This window comes from Vipera ursinii, assembly GCF_947247035.1.
Source record: "Vipera ursinii genome assembly, chromosome: 3".
NCBI lineage: Eukaryota > Metazoa > Chordata > Lepidosauria > Squamata > Viperidae > Vipera > Vipera ursinii.
In genome coordinates, this window is record NC_139516.1 from 164457989 (window position 1) to 164484623 (window position 26635).

Sequence of the window (26635 nt, forward strand, 5' to 3'; positions counted from 1 at the left end):
GATTTCAGGGACGTTAAACTCATTCTTGTATAGTTCTTCTGTGTAATTTTGCCACCTCTTCTTAATCTCTTCTGCCTCTGTTAGGTCCCTGCCATTTTGGTCCTTTATTTGCATGAAACATTCCCTTCATCTCTCCAATTTTCTTGAAGAGATCTCTGGTCCTCCCTATTCTATTGTTTTCTTCTATTTCTTTGCACTGTTCATTTAAGAAGGCATTCTTATCTCTTCTAGCTATTCTCTGGAATTCTGCATTCAATTGGGCGTATCTTTCTTTTTCTCCCTTGCCTTTCGCTTCCCTCCTTTCCTCAGCTATTTGCAAAGCTTCCTCAGCCATTTTGCTTTCTTGCATTTTTTTCTTTGGGATGGTTTTGGTTGCTACCTGTTGTACAATGTCGCGAACCTCTGTCCATAGTTCTTCAGGCACTCTGACTATCAGATCTAATTCCTTAAATCTATTTGTCACCTCTACTGTATATTCAACAGGGATATGATTTAATTCATACCTGAGTGGCCTAGTGCTTTTCCCTACTTTCTTCAGTTTAAGCCTAAATTTTGCAACGAGAAGCTCATGGTCTGAGCCACAGTCAGCTCCTGGTCTTGTTTTTACTGACTGTATAGAGCTTCTCCATCTTTGGCTGCAGAGCATATAGTCAATCTGATTTCTGTGTTGACCATCTGGTGATGTCCATGTGTAGAGCCGTCTCTTGGGTTGTTGGAAAAGAGTGTTTGCTATGACCATCGTATTCTCTTGACAAAATTCTATCAGCCTGTGCCCTGCTTCATTTTGTACTCCAAGGCCAAACTTGCCTGTTATTCCGGTTATCTTTTGGCTTCCTACTTTAGCATTCCAATCCCCCATGATGATAAGGACATCATTTTTTGGTGTTAGTTCTATAAGGTGCTGTAGGGCTTCATAGAACCAGTCAATTTCATCCTCTTCAGCAATGGTGGTTGGGGCACAGACTTGGACTACTGTGATATTGAATGGTTTGCCTTGGATTCGAACTGAGATCATTCTGTCATTTTGAGGATTGTATCCCATTATTGCTTTTCCTACTCTTTTATTGACTATGACGGCTACTCCATTTCTTCTGAGGGATTCTTGCCCGCAGTAGTATACCTGATGGTCATCTGAATTAAATTCACCCATTCCTGTCCATTTTAGTTCGCTGATACCTAAGATGTCAATGTTCAGTCTTGTCATCTCTTGTTTCACCACGTCCAGCTTGCCTTGATTCATGGATCTTACATTCCAGGTTCCTATGGAGAAAAAATCTTTACAGCATCGGACTTTCCTTTCACCACCAGACACATCCACAGCTGAGCGTCCTTTCGGCTTTGGCCCAGTCGCTTCATTCTTTCTGGCGCTACTAGTACTAGCCCTCTGCTCTTCCCCAGTAGCATATTGGACGCCTTCCGACCTGGGGCTCATCTTCCAGCGTCATATCATTTTGCCTTTTGGTACTGTCCATAGGGTTTTCATGGCAAAGATACTGGAGTGGGTTGCCATTTCCTTCTCCAGTGGATCACGTTTTGTCAGAACTCTCTGCTATGACCTTTCCATCTTGGGTGGCCCTGCACGGCATAGCTCATAGCTTCATTGAATTATGCAACCCCCTTCGCCATGACAAGGCAGTAATCCATGAAGGGGAATTAATAAGGTAAACATCCCCAAAATGTCATAATGAGGACTGAGCTATGGAATGTTAAAAATAATTCAATATATAGCAAAGAAAAACAGAATGCAAAGCAAGCTGGCTGAAAACCTGAGTGAAAGCACTTATACTGGAAACCTTAGTCATATTACACACAAACACACACACACACACACACACACACACACACTTCAAGTCAAATATAAGTATGGCTTCCCATTTAACATCTTTTCTATGATAATATTGTCTATGTTTATCTATGCCTAATCAACACTGATGACATTCATTTCAATTTTTTTGTATAGCATCTGAACATCAAATTACAATGAGTATTAACTTGATTTCATCAGCGATTTGAAAGAACTGATCACAGTTAAAAATGCTGATTTCCTCACCTGGTGCCCCTGCATATCCTTCAGATACAAGCATGTTATTCTGGCCATCCTGCCCATTTATTCTTTTAGGCAGTCCTTTTCTTGACCTTAGAAGTCTACCAGGAGGGCCTGCCTGTCCAGCTTCCATCAATAATCCACCTGATCCAGGCAAAGAAGAGAACCCTGGTTTTGATGGCTGCATCGGAATTCTGGAATCGGATGGCCGAAGAGGTATTCCTTGCAAGGGGGGCTGTATAATTATTTGTGGGCGTGATGGTTGCAGAGGTATTCTTAATTCTGGAATTTGTACTGATGTTTGGGGTTGTGATGGTTTCAGATACACCTCTGTTTGTGACTGTTCAGGAATCCTAGGGTGTGATGGCGCTGGAAATTTGTCTGGCTGGGATGACTGTAATGGGTTTCTTGGATCTGATTGCAGCTGAGGAATTTCTCCTTGCGGTTCCTTTGGTAGCAGCACTGATGGCTTTTCATCTAAAAATATATAGAGAATAGAAATTCTTCTGTATCGATAAAATTATAGATTATATTATAACAAAATCTATAACATTAACCTAATTATAATGCAAAATTGCAAGGCTGATCATATGCTTTTGTTTTATAATAAAAGGATCACATCAAGCAACCAATGAACCATATGTATTAACCAAGAGATCTAGGATTTTTTTCAAATAGAAACCAGATACAACTGGTCCTTGGGTTGTGATGGCAATTGGGGCAGAATTAATGACATTAAGCGATATGGTTGTAAAGTATGATGTCACATGAGCACACCAACAGCAATTCTGGAAGTCTTGGTTGCCTTCATAATCCCAGGACCATGTTTATCTTTATACAAGGACATCCCATGATCATGACATGGGAAGAGGCAGGAGTCCCAGGCTAGCAGGCTGGTAGACGAGAGCTAAGGGCAGGAACCAGAGAATATGAGTGGCTAGATGGGTGCCCCAGACAGGGGCTCGTGAGTGGGTGTATGAGTGTAGATTGGTGGGTGCATGGTAGGAGTGCAAGTGGAGAATATCTGTCAATCACAAGATCATCCATATGCTTTACAACCGGTGCACATTTTTGCCTAAAAGCAAAGTTAATATTGTACTGTATGGAAGGTGGAAATAAAATAATAAATTATAGTCATATGACTTTTCACTTAACTACGTCGCTGTGCTTAATAACTGAAGGGGAAGTAAGGTAGTAAGCTCAGTTGTGGTCATATGATGCTTCTACTTAGTGACCACTTTGCTTAGCAACCACATTGTTGGAGTGAATTGTTGGACTGAGCAAAGAGTACCTGTATGCTGCCGACATACTAATAAAAAATATCTTTAGCAGAATAGTTTCTGAACTATTCTTATAATCATCTATCAAATCTGCTCTGAGGACTCGAGGAACCTTCCTAAATAGCATTTGGGTAATGTCCAAAAGTTCAGAAAGGATATGAATAAGGAGGGCTATTAGATCAGGTTAGCAAAAATATATACCAACACTTAGATGGCAGAAATGAGTTAGTTTTCTGTATCTCTTTGTTGTCATCTATTGCAGTGATCCCCAACCTTTCTGGCATGGCAGCCCAGTGGGGTGGGGAGGGAAGGGATGGTCCTGTGTGAATGGTGGATGCTCATACACGCCTGCTGCTCACACAAATAGAGCTTCACACGTGAGTGTGAGCCCTCATCACTCGCACAGGTGGAGGTCTGCATGAGCATGAGCGCCTGCTGCTCGTGCAAGTGGAGCTGCATGCAAGCCCCACCACTTTTGCAAGTGGAGCTGCATGCGTGTGCACACATTCACCTGCTTACGTGGCCTGATTCCAAGTGGGCCATGGCCCAGTAGTGGGTCACGGCTTGATGGCTGGGGACTCCTGATTTATTTATCATCCAAATTTTGACAGCCCAAATATTGTAGTTCTACTAAGAAGATGCACTAGTTATTGAGGCAGAGTAATTAATGTAGTGACAGAACACAATTAATGTTGCTTGTTTCTGGGCAAGATCTGTTTAATTTGTACAAATTTTAACCTTGCATTTTATATTTAAATTTTATGTCATATAGTATGACTTATTTTAATTGTGATGCATCTGACATGAATAAACAATTATTAAGGCAACATGTAGTTATAAATTATTTTCTCTTTAAATATCTTTTTTCCTGTCTCCACTTAAATGACTTTTTAAAGGAAGAGACATCAAGGCAAACTATTATAGATCAAGGCAAACTATTATAGATCTAATTCCTTAAATCTATTTGTCACCTCTACTGTATATTCAACAGGGATTTAATTCATACCTGAGTGGCCTAGTGCTTTTCCCTACTTTCTTCAGTTTAAGCCTAAATTTTGCAACGAGAAGCTCATGGTATGAGCCACAGTCAGCTCCTGGTCTTGTTTTTACTGACTGTATAGAGCTTCTCCATCTTTGGCTGCAGAGCATATAGTCAATCTGATTTCTGTGTTGACCATCTGGTGATGTCCATGTGTCGTCTCTTGGGTTGTTGGAAAAGAGTGTTTGCTATGACCATCGTATTCTGTTTCTCTCACATATTTTTACTTGATTATATTTTCACCAGATCGAAGGATAACTTTTAAGTAGTCCTAAAGCTTCTCTAAGTTGTTCCAATCTTCATTATATATTCCCATTATAGACTTTGAAAGAGATACAAATTTAAAACTGCACATGCTTCCTTTGCGTCTAATACAGCAACTGGAAATTAGTTCTTATTTGTCTAATATAAGGAAAGGATGGACATGGGATGAGCTGCCATTCAATGTGCCAAGAAAAACAATCCACCCATGTGACTTTCACATCTGAAGGAAGGCATGATGTAATTCATAGCTGAGTATAAGAACAAGAGGTCAAGTCCTGCTTCCCTCAGTACAATTTCGAAAAGAAATATAAGACTTATTGAAGTAGGGAGAAAAATCTCCCAGAGTCTAGAGTAAAAGAGAGATCCATGTTACTGGTAAGCAAATGGAAAGATAAGACTCACATGATGCCAAGAAAGGAAGCTGAAGGAAAGTGAATTTTTAAAATGATAGAAGTATGTTATTATATAATACTGAGGGCCAAAGTGCCTCTTAACATTACCGTTTATTTTTATCCCTCCTTTATTATTTTATAAGTAACTCAAGATGCGAACATATATAATATTCCTTCCTCTTCCTATTTTCCCCTGAACGGGTGGGCTGAGAGAGAGTGACTGTCGCAAAGTTACTCAGCTTTCCATTTTTCTTTGTACTTAGCATGTACATTATGTTCTCAGGTTCATATTTACTTATTTTTATGAATTTTTAAAAGATATTTTCTTTGGCAAGGAAGAAATAAGGAAAATATAAAAAGGAATCACAAATTCCTTTGTTCCAAGGATAATTACAAAATAGCATGAGTCAGGTTCCCTGGTCAGTAACAAGAAGCCTTACCAAATAGGCAGATGTATGCAGAATTATAAATATCAAATATTAAATTTAGAGATTAAATTTAAAGATATATTTGCCTCTCCAGGAAGGATTGCTACTGACAAACAGCACTGAAAAACAGACAGGTACATACCCATCCATGCCACAACACTGCATTAAATGCTATTTTGGCCTTTTGGATGTCTAATATAGCCGCTTTATATCACACACAGTTTCATTGAAAGGCCAAATGATAAAGCAGTCCCCATTTATAGGCAAAACATTTGCTAATAATCTAAAAAGGACAAAGCTTATTTCAGGTGTCAATCCACTTCCATAGCAAGCTCATTCTTGTGTGATGTTAAACAGCACACACAACAGCACACACAAAGCAGCTAGAAGTCAGTACTTACATACAAAATGCTTTATTTACACGATTAGCAGTTGATTAATACCTGTCATTCTCTACCAATTAATGCAAAATAACATCGGCTAAACAGTTAACAATTCTTTTATATAAAATATAGAAAAGCCATGATTTGTGCCTACAATTCTGAAATGAAACTTATTATAACTATCAAGGTATGCTTTCTCATGAAATGACTGATAACTTAAATACAATATATTTGTTAGGAACTGAAAACTGAAATAATACCATAAACCATATTTAAGTATCTGTAAATGTACTATGTGAACACAGCTTTTATACAAGCTTTGAGCCTAATACAGATAAAAAAATAAATATTGAGCTACACATGCCTTGTTTTCCTAGATAGGGAGGTTATATTTATACAGCTGTTTTGTATATTTGTATATAATGGGAACGACTGGAGAAATAACCATATTTAACTACATCTATCACACATTTTATATATTTTTAACATTATTTGAAAGCTGACATGATTTACGGTAATCCTTTTCTTCTGATATACTGAACATGAATTTCCATGTACAATCAGGCAACTATGGTATTGTGAATCCTTGCCATTAATTAATCCTATTTTAGTGGTTTGCCTAGCACTTTTGAGCAGAAATCCCATCTTATGAAAAATAAATTTGCTCCCAACCTAAAACTTCACATTATGAGCAGATTTTGTCATTCTAAGGATGCTTTCCATAATCAGCTGAATCATCTTTATGTGACCAAGCATCTCACTACCTTAAATGGAAGTGTTGACTAAGCAACCAAATAAGGCTTTGGTCCATGTTTTATACATACAGTCTATTCAACAATATTTATTAACTTGTCAACATATATTTGAGTTGAGTCATTTAAAATGTCCTTGGCTCTATTGTGCTTCAAATAAATAAAATAAATTATTAGAAGAACGAAATACACTTTGTAGCCTAGAGAAAAGAACTGCAGAGAATCAGAACCAGGAAGCAAGCGATAGAATTTTTTAATACAAGAAAATAAAAAAATTAAAATGTTGTACACTCACTTTTGAATATATGATATAAAAAGTATATGTAGATGGTCTGAAATACAATTTTTTAAATATTGAGTATATTATGTGATGAGAGTCAGTTTGTTGTAGTAATTAAAAGCACTTGATTAAAAGCCAGGACACTATGAGTTGTTGCCTTGCCTTATGTATGAAAGTCAACTGGGTGATTATAGGCCAGTAACACACTATCAGTCCTGGGAAGAAAACAATGGTAAACCTCTTCCAAAAATGTTATCAAAATATTAGGAAGAAAATTGCACACATCTTCTCATTTAGTCTCCAAGTTCAAGACTGACTTGAAGGTACTGAAAAAATAACACACACACACACACACACACACACACACACACACACACACGTTTGTTAAGCATTCAGAATACACTTGCTTTAGTCCCAGACACGGGACAAATCATATTTCTTGTTTCAGCCTAGCCCAAGGCCATCTACAGGCAGTGGCCACAGCAGTGGCAGCTCATATTTGTGTAAATTTTTTGGCTTGCTAACAAAGAATAAAGGGAGACCGATATGATCATTTCAAACTTATTTGTTCTCATCAGAAGGGTATGGCTGACTGATGAGAACAAATAAGTTTGAAATGATGATATCAGTCTCCCTTTATTCTTTGTTAGCAAGCCAAAAAATTTACATATATATATATATATATATATATATATATATATATATATATATATGTAGATCTAGAGTCTCGGGTTTCTTCCCGCGTTCCTTTCATCTTCAGAAAGTTGTGGCAACGTTTCGACGAAATCCCATCCGTCATCATCAGGCCGGAGTGTTCCTCCTGCTGCTTCCAGGAGCAATGCGTGGTCTGGCTGTTCCTTTCCTTCCAACTGCCGGTGGGGCTATGTTCTGACTGGGTGGAGGCGTGGCTGCTTTCAGAACATAGCCCCACCGGCAGTTGGAAGGAAAGGAACAGCCAGACCACGCATTGCTCCTGGAAGCAGCAGGAGGAACACTCCGGCCTGATGATGACGGATGGGATTTCGTCGAAACGTCGCCACAATTTTCTGAAGATGAAAGGAACGCGGGAAGAAACCCGAGACTCTAGATCTACACATACAGACACCCGCGAGAATCTACGAAAACATATATATATATATATATATATATATATATATATATATATATATATATATATATATGTATAATGTTTGTTAAGCATTCAGAATACACACACACACACACACACACATACACACGTTTGTTAAGCATTCAGAATACACTTGCTTTAGTCCTAGACACGGGACAAATCATATTTCCTGTTTCAGCCTAGCCCAAGGCCATCTACAGGCAGTAGCCACAGCAGTGGCAGCTCATATTTATGTAAATTTTTTGGCTTGCTAACAAAGAATAAAGGGAGACTGATATCATCATTTCAAACTTATTTGTTCTCATCAGTCAGACATACCCTTCTGAGATTCGAACCTGGGCCAACAGCACAAACTGGCATAATAGTGAAGGTTTGGACTTTGGCATTTATGCAAAACATAAGGGATAATTTGACATTTTGTTCTATTTCCTTTGTTTTCTAATAAAGTTGCCACTTAATTTTTAAAATTGGTTTAACAATATTAATTACATTTCTAATTAAAAATTAATCTATAGAAAAGGCAAGCCAACTTACATATAGGAGGCTGAATTTTCTTCAGGTCCTGAAGGTCAATGGCAAATTTGTAGAACTGGCTATTGAACTGCTGGGTAAAATTTTTGAGGCTAAAAATATCTTTTGAATGGGATGTTACCGTTATGTTCATCTGATTGAAACAATTCCAAAGACTGGAGATGTGTCTATTTAATCCTTCCTTTATCCTTTGAAGACTGCTAGAGACAGAATCTAATTTATTGCAAGTTTTCTCAACATTTGATACTTTATCTTCCAAGTCTGAGATGCCAGGTAATTTATCCCTACATTTGGTCAAATTAAAAAACTCTTCCCCATTCAACTTTTTCTTTTTGCTTAAATGATTGCAACAATTATTGTTTTGATGACTTGTTTGATTGTTCATCATTTTCTGTATTTCATCTGTTTTTCTGAGTAACTCAAGCTGTATCTTCCTATATGTAGAATTAACACCTAAAAGTTCATCTTTATAGCTGTTTAAGTCATTCTGAAGGTGTTTTACATTTTTATCAACAGCATTCAGACCAAACCGAACTATTCGCAGATCCCTATGAAGTTTATGAATGTCACGCTGAGTGCCTTTAATTAAACTGAACTTTTCACTGAAAGAGCTATTGAGAGATTTTAAAATATCAGAATTGTCTTTTGTTTTCAAAAATAATCGATCATATTTACTGTTAGCATTTTCTATTCCTTTCTGAAGACTTTCCAAATACTGTGATAAAGACTGGCAAAAATCTTCAGTGTATTGTAATTTGTTCTTCATAAGATTAATCTCCAATACAATATGCTTATTTTCAGATTCTGAGTTGTTCCGCAATCTTGATCCTTTAGTAGTATATATATCATCTGGACCGGTAACATTAGCAATATCTAGAATAGAAGAACCTAGTCTGCTTTCTATTGCTTGGAACTTTTTGTCAAATAAGTCCCTTACTTCATCTACTTTAGTAGCTATAACATTACGAAGAGTTTCCTCAATATAAAAGCAGTGTTCTTCAGCATTTTTCTCTGTAACATTAATCCTTGCTTCTATTTCCTCCCATTTTTCATCAAAGTTGTCTTCTGAATATGGAATGGAAATATGTTTTATTTCATTATCTATCCTGGCATTTAAAATTTTATTTGCTTCTGCAATTTTCTCTATCTTTTTATCCAAAGTGTTCATCTGTTCTGTAATATCATCGGTTTTAGCATCACTGCAGCATGGTTGGTTTAATGGTGCTTTGATAACATTCTGTAGATTTTGAATTTGTTTTCTTAGGTCATTTTCTTTTTCTGCAACAGATTCTCTTAGTCCTAAGAAATTGGCCTCATAATCATCACAGCGCTGTTGTATACCTATCAGCTTGTATTCACAGGAATTTTTCAGATCTGCCATTTTCTTCTCAAATCCTTCCAATATTTCCTGTCTCAGGGCTTCAAATTTGGCATCTATATATTCCTCATACAACTGATTGTTGGGCATTGTTATTACTGGTCCTTGGGCTGCTTCTTGGAGCTGTTTTAATTGCCCCTCATAGTCATTTACTTTCCCATTCTGTTGTTCCAACCTATTTATTTTGGCTTTCAAGTCATCCTTTACTTCATCTTCTTCAGATGTTAGGCTTTCTGTTCCAGATTTGTATGAGTCATTAGTGTTCAATGGATAAGTATTCGCTGTTTTTCCCTCCAAAGTACTGTCCAGCCCTGGATGGTCATGAAGATTATTCAACCAAGATATTACTCTCTCACTTGCAGATTCTTGCACGGTAACTTTTGGATTTTTATCCGTACTGATTATAGACTGAAGTTCTAGCACAGTCTGTGTAAGCCGGAATAATTCATCCTCCAGAAACTGTATTTTTTTATCTTGTAAATCTTCTTGTTTTTGCTTTGGTCTAGAATCTGTAGAGGAAAAGTGTGGCACTCTTTTAATTATATTTTTCAGTAGTGAACAATAAAAATGAGCACACTGAAAAAAATTGTTTACATACTCACATTTTTGCAACTTCAAACATTTCATTACTAAGAAACCACATAAAGAAAGGAGTCATAAGAAAATTTAAATCTATGCATCATGTTAGAAACTCAAAACCAACTAAGAGACTAATTTGAAAGGCAAAAAGAAAATTTTTCTCTTTAATAGTAACAGATTATTAATGGATATACAGAAAAATATGAGTTGAACAACACCTTATCATAGAAAACTTAATTTTTCTAAGATGGTTACATCAAAAATGCTGGGAAAATTATAAAAGACCCAGTAGAATCTTAGGAAACTGACTGAAATAAAAAAGGCAAAATAGTTATAGCTATTAAAAATAAGATATAGGTTGTCCTCACTTAATGAGTACAATTGGGATAAGCAGCTCCATCACTAAATGGCACATCATTAAGTGAAAGGTCATGTGACTGTGTTAGTTCTGCTGCAGTCATTATGTAAAGCACCTGTAGTTGTTAAGTGTGGCATCTGTGACTTGAAAGTGTACTGCTGGCTTGCTTGTAGGAAGCCGGCTGTGAAAGTTGCAAATGGCAATCACTGGACAGTGGGAATCTTGCAACCATTATAAGTTTAAGGATTGATCATAAAATACTTTTCTAGCATTGTCGTAAATTAAAACAGTTGCTGAACGCTGCAATTGTTAACCTAGAACTACCTGTATATAATCCCCAAAAGACATATACTTTCAATTTTTAAAATATTATTCAGATTTATGATATAAATTTGATAATGTATCTGATGAAAAATCTAAAGAATTTTAAAGCTAAAACTTGACCTTTCACAGCGGATACCTCATAATGTTTATTACTCTTTCTTTCGACTATGAATAAGATCAAAAGATATTTTTGAATATAAGTAATGGAATGGCTTTTCTGTGGAATGGTATAAAATATTTATTAATTCATGCCCTAAACTTAATCAGCTCTATAATCAAATTCTGTATGAATTTTGAAAATGAATTTTTTATTTCATTTAATGAAACATATATTGCAGTTATGCCAAAATCATAAAGATTATATGCCATGTGCTAATTATTGAACAATTTCATTGATTAATATAGATTTAAAAAACATAGCTACTAAATTTCAATTAGTGGTTAAGAATTGTCTATTGCCATGGGAAATGATTTTATTACATGCACAAGTAGAAATGATGTAGAAAATAACACATAAAATAATGTCGGAATAACCTACCTCACAGAGTTAACAGAACTAATAAATCTAGCTAGCATAGCAAAGCACATTAAACAATAAAAGGGTGGTGTAAAATTTAGCAAAAAGACCATGCAGATCAAGAGCTAAAGAAACATTTACCCAAGCTTGGCTTCATATCATTGGGTGGAAGTTCTGCTGGATAAGCTATTGATCTTGGCTTTTCTGCTACAGCCTCTTTGCAATCTATACCCATGTATCCAGGACAACATCTCCACTCTAATTCGGTTACCATCTTGTAGGTTAAAGTATATTTAGGCCTCAAAATTGTTCGATACCTGTAATTAATTAAAAGTAGCATGTTGAACTATCTTTACTGTTTTGTCCTTTCAGCAAACCATGTAAGCAGAATAAATACAATAATTAAAATTAAGAAACCTGAGTTTACTATCTTTTACTCATACCAAAATGTATTTATCATTCCTTAATGTAGATCAGGAGTGTCAAACTCGTAACATCACGTGACGTGTTATGACGTAGCGCAACTTTTTTGCCATTGCCGGCAATGGAGTGAGCGCGGTTTCGCTATGATGCATCCAGCCAGTGGGCTGGCAGTTTGACACCCCTGATGTAGATTGTGTAGCTTGTTTGTGGAATCAACTGCCAGAGAGCTGATGGCTTATCTTTTGCTGATTGTGTTCTTGCAAGGCCTTTATAGCCATCTGCTAGGGATGCTTTAATCTGGACCCCTTTATTCATCAGATCTTGGACTTGATGGTTTAAATGGCCCTTCTATCTCTGTAATTATTTCGGTGAACTCTGGCCTATGACTGCAACAAATCCATTTTCTTTCTTTTTTTGAGTGAAATGAAAATGTGAATTTTTACCACAAATGCAGTGTGTATGAAGAAAATGGTGAACATAATAATTGTTTTCTTCAGAGACAGTGGTACACAGAGAGATACACTTACACATTCATAGATGGATAGAGATAGTAGCAGCAGCATTCCAACTCATCTGAAGAGGCTCACTTAATAGAAAATAGCAAATACATTGTGATGCTGATAATGTATCACATGTTGTGCATGAACAAGCTTACAGGGATAACTGGAAACAGGAATGTGAACCTTTTAAAGGATATCAATTCCTTAACTGTTGAAAGAGTAGCCTCATTCATGTCTCTACATGTTGCAAAGGACCTGTTTGAATTATTTGTATGGATTTAAATCACACTGTTGTTCTCAGAATACTGAACTCATGACTGGATTTTCAAACTAGCTTGACTACTGCATATGATAAAGGGATGGACACTGTCCTAAATCTTCAAAACATATGAAAAGGTTTTAAACTACTTTGTAAAATGGAAGTGGCTTGAAAGACAATTTGAATAATGAGACGTAGGATCCCATTTGACCTATATTACCCTATCAATCTAATCACTGCACATACAGGTAGTCCTCGACTAATGAACACAATTTAGCCCAACATTTCTCTTGCTAAGTGAAACATTTGTTAAGTGAGTTTTGCCCCATTCTACAACCTTTCTTGCTATAGTTGTTAAGTGAATCATTGCAATTGTTAAGTTAGCAATACGACTGTTAAGTGAACCTGGCTTTCCCATTGACTTTGTTTGTCAGAAGGTCATAAAAGGCGATCACATGACTGCAGGACACTGCAACTGTCATAAGTGTGAGTCAGTTGCCAAGCATCTGAATTTTGGTCATGTGACTATGGGGATGCTGCAATGGTCATGTGTGGAAAATGATTATAAATCACTTTCTTCCGTGCTGTTGTACCTTTGAACAGTCACTAAACAAACTGTTGCACGTTGAGGACTATCTATATACTGTTTTGCAAATGTTAATGTTTACATGATCTAAGCTTATAATTTAAATATTAATATAATATTTAAAGTTGCCTTCAATATCAAATGAAACTTTTCCTTTTGAAAACTAAGGGACAAATCTTTGCAGCATTTTAGAAACAGCTTTGAACCTATGTGATTGCTAGTCGCATCGTTTTTTTCTGACTTTTCTGCATTATTTGAAAACAGGAAAATTCTATTTATGTACACTAAGCACAAGTCTTAGCAAAATGCAAAAATAAATTCCAGTTATATAAAATGTTCTATTATAAGCATTGCTAAGACATCTGAAAAACAATTTATTATTAATTAAATAAACAAATGGGGAAAATTATGTATAGAGCATGTTCATTCAGGAATAAATTCCAGTATCTGATACATACAAGACTAACTTTTAGCTGAAATGTAGAAATATGTAAACAATAGTTGTGAGGAAGGAGAACAAGGTGGAAAACCTAATATCCTGACCACCCACAGCTTTCTCCGTGTTCTGTTCTTACCCACAACATATACCCACTTATTATTGCACAAGTAATTTAGGTTACTTTTTAAAAAATTCTCTGAAGTGAATGGAATATGATGTTTGATTTAGAGGTTTAGAGAGATATCACTAACACTATTTAAGCTTGCATGGGCTTCATGCACATAAACTTGTTTCTATATTAAGACTTTGATATAAGGGATAAGAAAATTGATTAAAATTTTGTATAACGAAACTTTTACAAAATTCAAAAAAAATGTATAGTTACACTTATGCTTTAAATGATTTTTATTTTTTACATTGACTGTACAAGCGTCTACCAAAATTTGGAAAACTGATGTCTTAGTAGTATTGGGGGGTTTCCTTTTAGTGTGTTATATTAGTTCAAATGGATGGTTGGAAACTGAACTTTAAATAATTAAAAAAGCTATGAAATCCATTGTACCACTTGCTTTACCAGTGGAAAGTAACATATAATGTTGATAATGTTTCCCAAATGCTTATATTTTGATCTAAGTTTACAAGTTTGCACGGAGACGGCATTGGTCGCGCTGGTGAATGATCTCTGGAGGGCTCGGGATAGAGGATACTCCTCTGTTCTAGTCCTATTAGACCTCTCAGCGGCTTTCGATACCATCGACCATGGTATCTTGCTGCGGCGTCTCAGGGGATTGGGAGTGGGAGGCACGGTTCTTCAGTGGTTCTCCTCCTATCTCCTGGGACGCTCGCAGTCGGTGTTGGCAGGGGGGCAGAGGTCGACCGCGAGGCCTCTCGCTTGTGGAGTCCCTCAGGGGTCGGTCCTCTCGCCCCTTCTGTTCAACATCTACATGAAACCGCTGGGTGAGATCATTCGTGGTTTTGGAGTTGGGTATCATCAATATGCTGATGATACCCAACTTTTCATTTTGACCCCAAACCACCCCAGTGATGCCCTCGACGTGATGTCCCGGTGCCTGGAGGCGGTCCGGGTCTGGATGGGGAGGAACAGGCTTCGTCTCAACCCTGACAAGACGGAGTGGCTGTGCGTACCGGCATCCCGTGATATTCAGGATATCCCACCCCTCATTATGGGGGGTGAGTCATTACCTCCTGTAGATAGGGCTCGCAACTTGGGAGTCCTCACTGGATGCACAACTTTCCTTAGAAGACCATATTGTAGCTGTGACTAGGGGGGCATTCGCCCAGGTTCGCCTGGTGCGCCAGTTGCGGCCCTATCTAGACCGGGATGCCTTGCGCACGGTCACTCATGCGCTCGTGACCTCTCGTCTTGATTACTGCAACGCTCTCTACATGGGGCTACCCTTGAAGACCACTCGGAGGCTCCAACTGGTACAGAATGCAGCCGCGAGAGTTGTATCGGGGGTTTCCCGATACTCCCGTGTTACACCTTTGCTCCGCGAGCTGCATTGGTTGCCAGTTGTCTTCCGGGTGAGGTTCAAGGTGTTGGTTATGACCTACAAAGCCCTCCATGGCATGGGTCCAGAATACCTTGGGGAGCACCTGCAGCCGGTGTCAACTTCCCTCCGCCCAGTACGATCCCACAGAGAGGGCCTCCTCAGGGTGCCGCCGGTCAAAGAATGCCGACTGGTGGCCCCCAGGGGGAGAGCATTCTCTGTGGGTGCACCGGATTTATGGAACCATCTTCCGGTAGAGCTCCGGATGGCGCCCGATCTCCGCTCCTTCCGGCGCGATCTTAAAACCCATCTTTTTAAACAAGCGGGCCTGGCCTGATGGGACGGGGTGGGATTTTATTACTACTTCAATTTTAAATCTGTATTATTTATGGGCATTGTTTAATTATGTTTTAATAATTTTAATTTTTGTATCCTATTTTTATGTATTGCCCTGTTCACCGCCCTGAGTCTCTTGAGAGAAGGGCGGTATATAAATTAAATAAATAAATAAATAAATATCAATAAAACTGTTGCGATTTTAAAGTCTGTTCTTTTCATGTCTTTAACACACACACACACACACACACACTCATGAAAATCACTATCCTAACAAAACAACCTCAGTATATTTTTCTTAAGGACGATGTTTCACTCAGTACTTAGTCTACTGATTTATGGGGGTCAAAAGGTGAAATCTCTTTTTCCATGGAGGGAGGAGTCTCTTGGGGACAGGCTGGAATTGGGAGTAGTGGTAGAGTTTTCCTCATGGTCCACAGCTCCCTTGGTCCTTCCTTCCTCCAGAAAGAGGCCTACAGCTCCACAGTTCTGCTGAGGAGGAGGAGGCTTCACCTAGGGCTCTCCTGAAGGTTGTGATGGGAGGGAAAATGGCACAAGCCTATATTTTATGTGAAAAGAGGAATGAACAGAGAGCAAGTGAGATGCCAGTTGGTGAGGCAGGGTTGGGTAGGAATGCCAATAATGGGAGGACCTCTTCCTCACCTGAGAGAGGGTGGAGAATAGGGAGTGGGGAGTCAGTTTTCCTTAGTTTTTTGTTCCCCCTTCCCCCAACAAAGGTCAGCTGAGTTCTACAGGTCAGCTGAGGAGGAGGAGGAGGAAGAGGCTTCACTGGGACTCTCCTGAAGGTCATGAGGGGAAGGAAAATGGTGCATGCCTCTATTATATGTGGAAAGAAGAATGACCTAATGGGCCATGAGCTATCTAATGCACACACACACATTATTTCCTTGCATTCAGCCAAATAGCTCTACCCCTTATGGAGAAGAGAATCTTTTCCACATCAGTGCACAAATGGGCTTATTGCAGAACACAGTAGAAATGTGAAGTGTTATGTAACTGCTGAAAACAGAACCACTCCCTTATTGCTGAATCCACAGCAGTTAAAACATTCCCAAACCATGGAATCATATTTCCCATGAGATTTAACAAACTGTGTTTTTAACTATAAAGCATGAGAAACTAAAATCACACAAAGGCAAGCATTGTACTATTTAAAGTGTTCCAATTATCCAGAGGATCAGGGGTACTTTTTAAAGCTTTTTTTCACAGAAGAGTTAAAGATCCCCTTTAAAGTCTATTGGGGATTTCCTAATTGTTTCCTTTAGAAACATATTGTGGTTTCTTAATTGTTAGTTTCCTTTAGAAACATTCTGTGATAGTTTACAGGAGTGTTTGAAGTTATAACATCTACCACCTGTGTTTTTCATTGAGATCTAAGGTTTCTCTTGAAAAGATGCACTGCCTTCCTGAAATCAAATATAGTGGCATCAAGAGATGTGATAATACATATCTTGAGAACTTATCATATGAACAGAAAGTTCTGACTTTGTTTTCCAATGTATTGCTTTCTTTGTTCATTTTTTTTAAATTGCAACATACACTAGGAGAGAAATGCTAGTAGTCAAGTTGTTGGGGAGGTTGCCTTTAATTTGGTTCCTGGGCTGGTCCCTTCAATTTTTTGGGCAAGGTTTTTGGAAAGTGGCTTGCCATTGTCTCCTTCCTTGAACTGAGAGAGTGACTGGCCCAAGGTCACCCGTTTGGGTGCGTGCCTAAGGCAGGACTAGAATTCACTGTCTCCTGGCTTCTAGCCTGGTGCCTTAATTACTACACCAAGCAGGCTCTCCAGCCATTCTGTAGTATAATGAATATGTATGCTCTGTTTTTATGAACTTTGTATACTACAGTATTATAAATTATATAAAACTTATTCATAGAAAAATGTAGCTTTAAGTTTTTCAGAGGGTGTTTACAACATTACACAGTATTATCTTAGTAAAATACATGTGCCAGAATAAAAAGAAACCCATGGGGGGAAAAAAACACTGGGCTCATTTTTTTCTATTCTTTCTGCAATTTAGTTAAATAAGCCAATTAAATAACGTCAGGATTTATAACTGGCTTCAATCAGCTAATTTGGTCAAAACTTCCATTTCTGGCTTGTATATAATTTTAAAGCAGGAACTGACCAAAGGAAAACTGAATGTATTCACCCTTCCAGCTGCATGCAATGTGTTCAACCAACTTTCTGCATGTGCAAGTAATGCTGTCTGCTAGTGAATTATCCTTCCTTTCTTCCAAAATAATCATGAATAAGAAGCAGAGCAATGAGCCTCTTCCTCTTCTTTGCATGCACTGAATTAACCTGAAGTTCTTTTGGGCAAGTTAACCCCCTTATTCAAAAGGACACCATCTACTACATGAGAATGAGGGACCATAGCAAGCAAGTCATAAATATGCTAAAACAAAGCGGAGTCTGGAATATATATATTACATCCAGAGAGTATGGTCCATTTTTCAAAGCATATAAAGTCATATAATAAGGATTATGGGTCACCATGATGGAGAGAACATTAAGCCAGCAACACTAAGCCATTCAATTATACCGCTACATGAAGTTATTCATTGTGAAATTTTTATATTTGCACTCTATTATCATTTTAAACATTAACAGAGCATTATCCTCTTCTTTAAAACATCAAGTAACATTAAAGCTCAAATACAGATGTCTATGTTTCATTTGGACAAAAGGGAAACTAGTGTGAACTTCATGGTTAGTTGTGAATGATGCATAAGAGTATAAACCTCTGTGCAAATAAGATAAAAGAGGTGTGTTGTTGCTCTTTGTAGATAGAGATAAGTAATATTAGGTCAGAGGATGTAAGATGAAAAGTTCATTCCACCCAGCAATCTGGGATTTATAAACAAAAATCTCAAAAGACTGAAATACGTGTTTAAAATACTTTACATCTTCTGTCTTTTCAATACTTAATGCCTTAGTTAATAAGCTAGAATATATAAAAAATCTATTCCTGGTTCTTTCTGGTACATTCTAGTACTTCTCCAACAATATTTTCTTGTGTGTATTTTAAAACATATTGGGCTATTTGAATGCATTATTAAAAATGATATAATTCTTCACCTATAAAGACAGAGATATGTTAGAAATTGATGCATACGTAATGCTGTTTGTTCAAATGTAACCCTTATCCAAGTTTGTTCATGTTCATGTAAGGCAGGGGTGTCAAACTCAATTTCATTGAGGGCCGCATCAGCGCTGCGGTTGCCCTCAGGGGGCCGGGTGGGTGTGGCTTGGGTGGGCGTGGCCTACTGGGTGGACGTGGCTAGAGTGTGTATGGCCTACTGGGTGGGCGTGGCCAGCTCTACATCGTTCGCATCAAGGGTGCCTATGGGGGCCTGGGCAGGAGTGGGACAGATCTGAGGGTCTCTGGCAGAAGGAGGGTCTCTGGGCCAAGGCAGTGGGGGCTGTTCCCTCACTGTTTCCAGGATGGCTTCGCGGGCCACATGAAACCACTTCGCGGGCCGGATCCGGCTCCCAGGCCTTGTGTTTGACATGTCTGATGTAAGGTAACATCTTAGCCTCAGGTATTCCTCCCTCCCCTTCTTTCCCTTTTATAAGCTAAAAAGGAAACTGGAGAGTTTTATTTCCACTTCTGAGTATGTAGCTTTACATTGTTTCAACCCAGTCAACAGAAAATTTCTTTTAAGTAGTACTGATTATGGTAAAAGTAATTTACAGAGGAAAAGACACAAAAGGAAAAAAAAACACCACAGGGAAAGAGCAGTGGTGGGATTCAGCCAGTTCGCACCAGTTCAGCAGAACCGGTAGCTAATTCTTTGTTGCCCAGGCCCAGAATGGACTTCCGGAAGCGGCATCCACACATAGAACTGGTTGTTCACATATTTGAATCCCACCCCTGGGAAAGAGTATATAATATATACCCTCCTTACATTCTTTTAGAATTCTCAAGCCGTAGTTGGACACATATTTTCGAGGTTAAAATGCACCTATGGTGATATCATGGGATTCATCAACCACAGCTGAACTTTTGTGTCTGGAGGCAGTTAGAGAAGCAGACAGGACAGTTCACACTTCTTCCCTACTTTTTCCAGGAACAACTCAGACACTTTGCCTTACCTGTTTGGCAAACAAATCCCCAAATCCTTAATTAGAAGAGAGGCAACTGACATAAAGAAAAGACAGAGGGATCCTGTGCCTTCCATTAGTCACACTGCCACTTCCCTTGTCAGCAACAAGCTAGTTACAATCACATTTGCAATTCTGCTATTGCTTTAGATATAATTTTATATTTGAAATTCAGAATATTACAAAAATTGGGGTTAGTAGATTGAGAGCCAGACCAAGACTATGTACCATAGTCAAGACTCTTGGCATTGAAACAGTGTGATTTACTTGCTATACTTTCTCAAATATGGGAATAAAGTATCTTCTAAGTATTTCTCAATTTGAGAACAAAGTAATGGAATGGTTTCTGGTACTATATTTCATAGAAGATCCACTTGGACAGATGCAATGGCACCCACAGGATTATTCTGATGAAAACAATACCATGAAGTTTCACTACAAGTTCTGCCTCTTTTGAGCATGTGTTGTCACACATGCAAAAAAAAGGGGGTGAGGCTTGTGTTATTATGCTGTTCACATCAGTCTGACATCGATCCCCTGCCACTACTTCCAAATGGCTAGCTGTTGGTCAGATGGCTAGCTAAGATTTCTATTTTCACAACTCTTCCAATGGGTTTGTGGTTTCTATTTAATAAAAGTGTAACACTTTACATTCCAAAATATGTATTTCTGGATATCAAGGGAACACACATTTCAAACACACAGACTAAAAATTATGGGTATATTTTGGCTTCATCCCAATTATTTCAAAGACTGCTAGTGATTTACAACAAAGTTTATGACTGCTCAGGATACCTGCAACCTGCAAATGAAAAACATAAAAGCTGAAAAATAAAATTGTTTCCACCAACAAGCGGTCACACAGATTGAACAGTAAACTGAACAAAACGCTAGGTACTAAATATGTTAACTCTGATTGAAGTATTATGAAAAAACTCTTATCTGGTATTAGTCTTAAATTAGTTATGTAATTATAATATTTGTGCAATTTCCTTCTTTAGTCTGAATAATGTAACAATAAATTGTTCAATGATTTATTGAGTCAACTTCTCTAATTTGCTTCAGCTGTCTTGGACTATAATATAAATATTTTATGCTGCAGTTTCAATTTTTTTTTTAAAAAAATGGTACAGATCCTCATGATATGCTGCTTATGGCCATACTGCTTTGCTGAAAAAGATAATCAAATATTCCCCCATTCTAGATTGGTATTCTTACTTACACAGGAGCATGTGGGCAGGGTTCTTGGTTCCAAAGACATACATGCTGAACTTGAACAAAACTTTCAGTGCCATCCAGCACAGAGCAGCTCACATTCTTGTTCACTACGTAGGCACACCAGTTTCTGTAGAGACAGCAAGAACAGAAAAGGCACACATTACAGTACATACTATTAAACTATTTGTCTAAATCAAATATGTAACATTGGTCAAATGTTTTACCCAAGAGAGAATCAAAGCAGAGAAGCAATTATTTTCTTCCACTTCCTACCACTGGTCCAACACATGAGGAACACAGAAGATCCTCTAGCTATAATGCATGTGTTCTTTTTGGATGCAAATATAGGAGTTAAATAAAATTCAGAGACTAACAGAATGTATGAGGATAAGAGCTCATTTTATGTATGTCTACTCAAATGCAAGATGAGCCATGTTCCCAGATAAGTAGACACAGAATTTGTGTTTTTGTATTTTGAGATACGGAGACATAAATCCCATTCCAAAATGCAAAAGAGACAGGATTCGTACACATTGTGCTAAATCATAATATGGTTTTACTTAAGGACTAATGTAACGTTTATGTTTTATAAGCTGTGGCTGATTATCAGTGGGTCAAACAGTGTCTGTGGGGGTGAGAACAGGTGGAGTAATAATGATACAAATACATCACGATGCAAACTCTGCATGCCAAACAACTGTAGGAAACTAAATGAAAAAAGGCAAATATTTTAAGTACATAAATCAGATTTCAATACCTTTGTTTACTGTTTTGCTTGATGGAATTAAATTTTCCTATTCTAATAGAACTCTATTCTTTTCTTTAAAGATTAAGTATTGCCATCTGTGTGGAATTTTGCTTAATAAAATTTTGAAACATTCAACTACAACAAAAAAAACTTAAGTGTCAGGCTACTCTCAATAACAATAGCCCTGGAAAAAGCATGAACAGGCATTCAAGAATTCAAGTCTCCAAAACAGTAGATATATTTATTATTTTTAAAACAAATTATTTTTTGTAAACCAGGGATGTCCAGCTTTGCCAACGTTTAGACTTGTGGACTTCAGCTTTCAGAATTCCTCACCCAACTGGGAGTTGAAGTCCAAATGTCTTGTTGTTGCCAAGATTGGACATCCCTGACTCGAACCATTGTGAAAGTTGTTAAGCAAATCACTGAGGTTGTTATGTGAACCAGGCTTCCCCTATTGACTTTGCTTGTTGGAAGTTAGCTGGGAAGATTATAAATGGTGATCATGTGACTCCAGAACAGTGCAAGTGTCATAAATACACACGAGTTGCCAAGCAAATTTTGATCACGTGACCATGGGGATGCTGCAATGGTCGTAAATGTGAAAACTGGTCATAAGTAACTTTTTTCAGTGCCATTCAGAAACTCTGAACTGTCACTAAACAAATGGTTGTAAGTAGAGGACTACATATAAATGTTATACAAAAATGGTAGGTTTCCAGTGCCAAGTAAAATGAGGACCCAGATTGTTGGGGGCAATTAAGCTGACTTTGTAATAATGCCGCTTGGGGTGTGTGTGAAAGCCCTAATAATCAGGCATATACATAGAATGAAGGCTACTGCTAAGCTTGTAAGCCGCCCTGAGTCTTCGGAGAAGGCCGGGATATAAATGGAATTAAAATAAAAAATAAATAAATAAAGTGCTATCTAAAGTAATGTAGATTTTTCACACAACTTTTTATATAAATGAGGAACAATAGACACAAAAGTGACATGGGGGTAGCTCAACAATTACACCTGCCTACTCGGATGACCTCCTGCAAGAGAGACTACCAAAAAAATCTCATCCCCAACTGGAATACCATTTAGAAAGACAAAGTGAAACATAAATTTCTATTGAAATCATTACTTCAGATGTCAACACTATCTAGATGGAACGACAAAAATGTGATAAAATTAAAGAACACTTAATAAAGTCATCTAAGACAATGTTCACAAATTTGGTGTCTTTACAGTGTATGCTGTAAATCAGGCTGAGGATTATGGAAGCTATAGTTTCACATCTGGCGAATACCAAAATATGGAACACTGATATACATTTTCATTTGACTATGGGATATTAGCAAAACAGAGGCACCTAGTAAATTATGGCTTCTTCATGTAAGCATAGATAGATGAAACATATCTTAATGCGTACAGTGTAACTGTGTACTTTTTTATCTTATACATCTGCACAGTACCATTTCCAACTGCTTTATCCTCACTCTACAACTCCCAGTAGCAAGAGGCATTCGGCTCTACTCAGGACTTTTCCCTGCTTGCACATAACCATGGCAGGACATACTCCATACTCTTTTTTCTATTTTTTTTGCCTATTACAAAAGAAGAGCCCTGGTGGTGCAGCAGTTAGAATGCAGGCAAACTCTGCCCACAGCCTGGAGTTCAATCCTGATGGGGCACTCAGACTTCCATCCTTCCGATGTTGATAAAATGAGGACCTATATTTTGGGGGGCAATATCATGGCTTTGTAAACTGCTCAGAGAGTGCTGTAAAGCCCAATGGAGTGGTATATAAGCCTAAATGCCATTGATATTGCTAAATGCTAAGAGCGTATCTAGCACTCTCCATAGAAACAGTAGGAGAAAATAGACAAGTGTTTTGCTGCCCTAAAACTACCTATATATACTTGTTCCATTTGAGAATAGATACTTGCTTGAATTGTATTGTAACTTTTATTTTATTTATAATAAATCCTCTTAGAGCTCTTGGATTCTTGTTCCTTGATTATTTCCAATCCAGATTGTAAAGAGGGAATAATAGAATAACAGAGGTAGAAGGGACCTTTGAGGTCTTCTAATTCAACCCTTGCTCAAGCAGGAAACCCTATACCAGGGGTCGGCAACCTCGGCTCTTTTATGACTCGTGGACTTCAACTCCCAGAATTCCTGAGCCAGCATAGTCCACGAGTCATAAAAGAGCCGAGGTTGCCGACCCCTGCCCTATACCATTTCATACAAATGGTTGTCCAGTCTCTTCTTAAAAATTTCCAATGTTGGAGCATTCACAACTTCTGGAGGCAGGTTGTTCCACTGATTAATTGTTCAAACTGTCAGGAAATTTGTCCTTACTTCTAGATTGGTCCTCTCCTTGATTAGTTTCTATCCATTGCTTCTTGTCTTGCCTTCAAGTGCTTTGGAGAATAGGTTGATCCTCTCTTCTATGTGGCAGCCCCTCAAATATTGGAACACTGCTATCATATCACCCCTAGTCCTTTTATTCATTAAACTAGAGATACACAGTTCCTGCAACTGTTCTTTGTATGTTTTATCATCCAGTCCCCTCATCTTTGTTGCTTTTCTTTGCACTCTTTCTAGAGTCTCAACATCTTTTTTATATTGTGGTGACCAAAACTGGATGCAGTATTCCAAGTGTGATAAATATTGCATCCAGGGTGCTCATTCTGCTTTGGAACATGTTTAGTGCTGTCTGGGAATAGCACTAAATTCATGTTCAAAAGAACTCAAGTATTACTGATATCAATTGATGATTGGGCTCTCCTTGATTAACCAATAAAAAAATGCCATCTCTGGATGGCAAGATGGGTGACATATAAATTTAATAAATAAAGACAAGACACTTTGACAGCTAAACATATAGTCTAAGCAATGTCAACATGTGTTTTCACCAAAGGGAAGACCAGCCTGATAGTATTCATACGTTATAGAAACAGCAGAGAATATTCTTTTGCTATCAGAAATAATAATCTCCAACTGACAAGAAGCACAATCTGAATTTAGATATCACATAGAGAATAACTATTGGATTGTGTGCTGAAGAGTGCATACGCTGCATTCATTGCAATTGGTTCCACTGTTGTTTGTTTTTTGTTAGCCACTAGGGCTAAAATCATTTGTCCAGAAAATTTGGCCTGCCATAGATTCGTATGACATAAATTCATTGTATGTACATTGTATGTACATAAATTCATTGGAGAACTGTCAGGTGTCAATCAATAATCCTAACCTTAAGTCATTGGTGGGCGGGCGGGGACAAAGCACAACAATGTCAAAATAAGCAGAAGTACCTGACTGGTACTGAAATTCAGTGGCAGGCGAACTGTTTTGGGTTGGCTAAAAAGGAACCAGAGCTCTAAATTCAGTCAAAGGCATGACACTGTACAAATATTCAAAAGGAAGAAATGAATCACAAAATAAACGTTGTAGAAGGAATCAGCCAATTCAAGTCGTACACGGAAACTCATGGAAGGCACGTGTGAACTCAGCCCAAGTTCTTTCAGAAGATGGCAGCTCCGGCAGGCCGTGCTTCCCAGCCCAGAAGGTGTAACTGACTACATGGATCAGGGAAGAGGTTCCCTAGGCTCGCCAATCCACCCATTCTCCATTTTGCCACCATTTGCTCCAAACTGGCAGGTTTGAGAATGTTGTGTAGTGGGTAGCTTAATACATAACAGAGAAGAGAGTATCAAACTCGCCTCTGACCTCGCCTCTTCCGACCTGTCAAGACCAGGGAGAAAAGCCGGGAGTCAGCGGGTATCCAAGAGACGGGGGAACTCCACCCGTCGACTCTGGGTTTTACATTGTTCACCCTGCAGCATTGCAAATGGCAGGGAAATCATCTGTGAGCCCCCAGAGGTCTCTGTACGCGGCCCAGAGGCAGACCTGAAATGTTCAAATAGTTTTCCCGAGGCCCGGAGAAGGGAAGGTGGATTGGGGAAAGCCGGGTCGGAGGGGCGGAAGGAGTCTTACTTGTTTCTGGCGCCCGAACGACCTGGAGCCGAGTGGGGGGAGACCAGACTGAGGCAGCCCCCGAGAGACAAGACGAGCGCCACAGCGCAGCCGAAGGGCTTCCCAAGCAGCTCCATTTCCGCTCGAACTGGCGCGCCACCCGCTCACTTGACTCGCGTGGGAAGCGACGAGGCGTGAAGAAGATGCAGAGCCGCTGTGGTGGGATTCGCCTGCCCGCTGGCTACTCTGTTCGTCGCTTCGTCGCTTCTTAACACGCCTTTTCTCTTCTCCCGCCACTTTTTTTTTTGCTTCACTTCGGTTCAGTTCTCCCGCTGAGATTTTCCACCGGCGCAAGAAATCCCACCGACTCTCCCTTCAGCCCGCTCGCTTCTTCCCTTCTTCTTCCTCCAAAGTTTCCGCCCTCCGGTTCGCACATCCTACCCGAAGGGTGGCTAGCCTCCATCTCCTCCTCCTCCTCCACCCCCCCTTCTTCTCTGACCAAACAGCGTGCAACCCTTTCTCATTCTTGCTAAGCAGAAAGGCACAAATTGCTCTCGGCGTTCTTCTGAGAAGAGCGTGTGGAGAGTTGAGGAGAAACAGCGTGTGGTGGCTGTGAGAAACTAAGTGGTAGTGAAGGGTTTGAGACTGGTGCCTATTCCTGGCTCTTCGAGCAGTCACGCAAGCACCCCGGATGCCTCGCCTCCATCCCCTCGCTTACGGAGCCCTTTGTCAGGAGGCCTCTTTAATCTCTCTCTGCTGGGGAAAGCTTTGCGAGTTTCCGACCAGAAGGAGTTTTAGTTTCCAAACCGTCCCCTCCCTGGCCCTTTTCGTTCCATTCAGTTGAG

The 26635-nt window shown here is 38.7% G+C and overlaps 1 protein-coding gene across 3 annotated transcripts in view; it reads right to left on the reverse strand.

Annotated features, from left to right (window-relative positions):
* Positions 1-26314, reverse strand: part of EMILIN2 (elastin microfibril interfacer 2) — a 44711-nt gene extending 18397 nt beyond the window's left edge. For all 3 annotated transcript variants that reach the window (XM_083357862.1, XM_083357861.1, XM_083357860.1), the window contains exons 1-5: positions 25812-26314; positions 21081-21203; positions 11820-11995; positions 8526-10409; positions 2051-2521 (exon numbers count right to left, since the gene is read on the reverse strand). In XM_083357862.1, coding sequence (XP_083213988.1) covers positions 2051-2521; positions 8526-10409; positions 11820-11995; positions 21081-21203; positions 25812-25927 — 2770 coding nt within the window. In that variant the 5' untranslated portion in view covers positions 25928-26314. The remainder of the gene's footprint in view (positions 1-2050; positions 2522-8525; positions 10410-11819; positions 11996-21080; positions 21204-25811) is intronic.
* Positions 26315-26635: the final 321 nt, after the last annotated feature.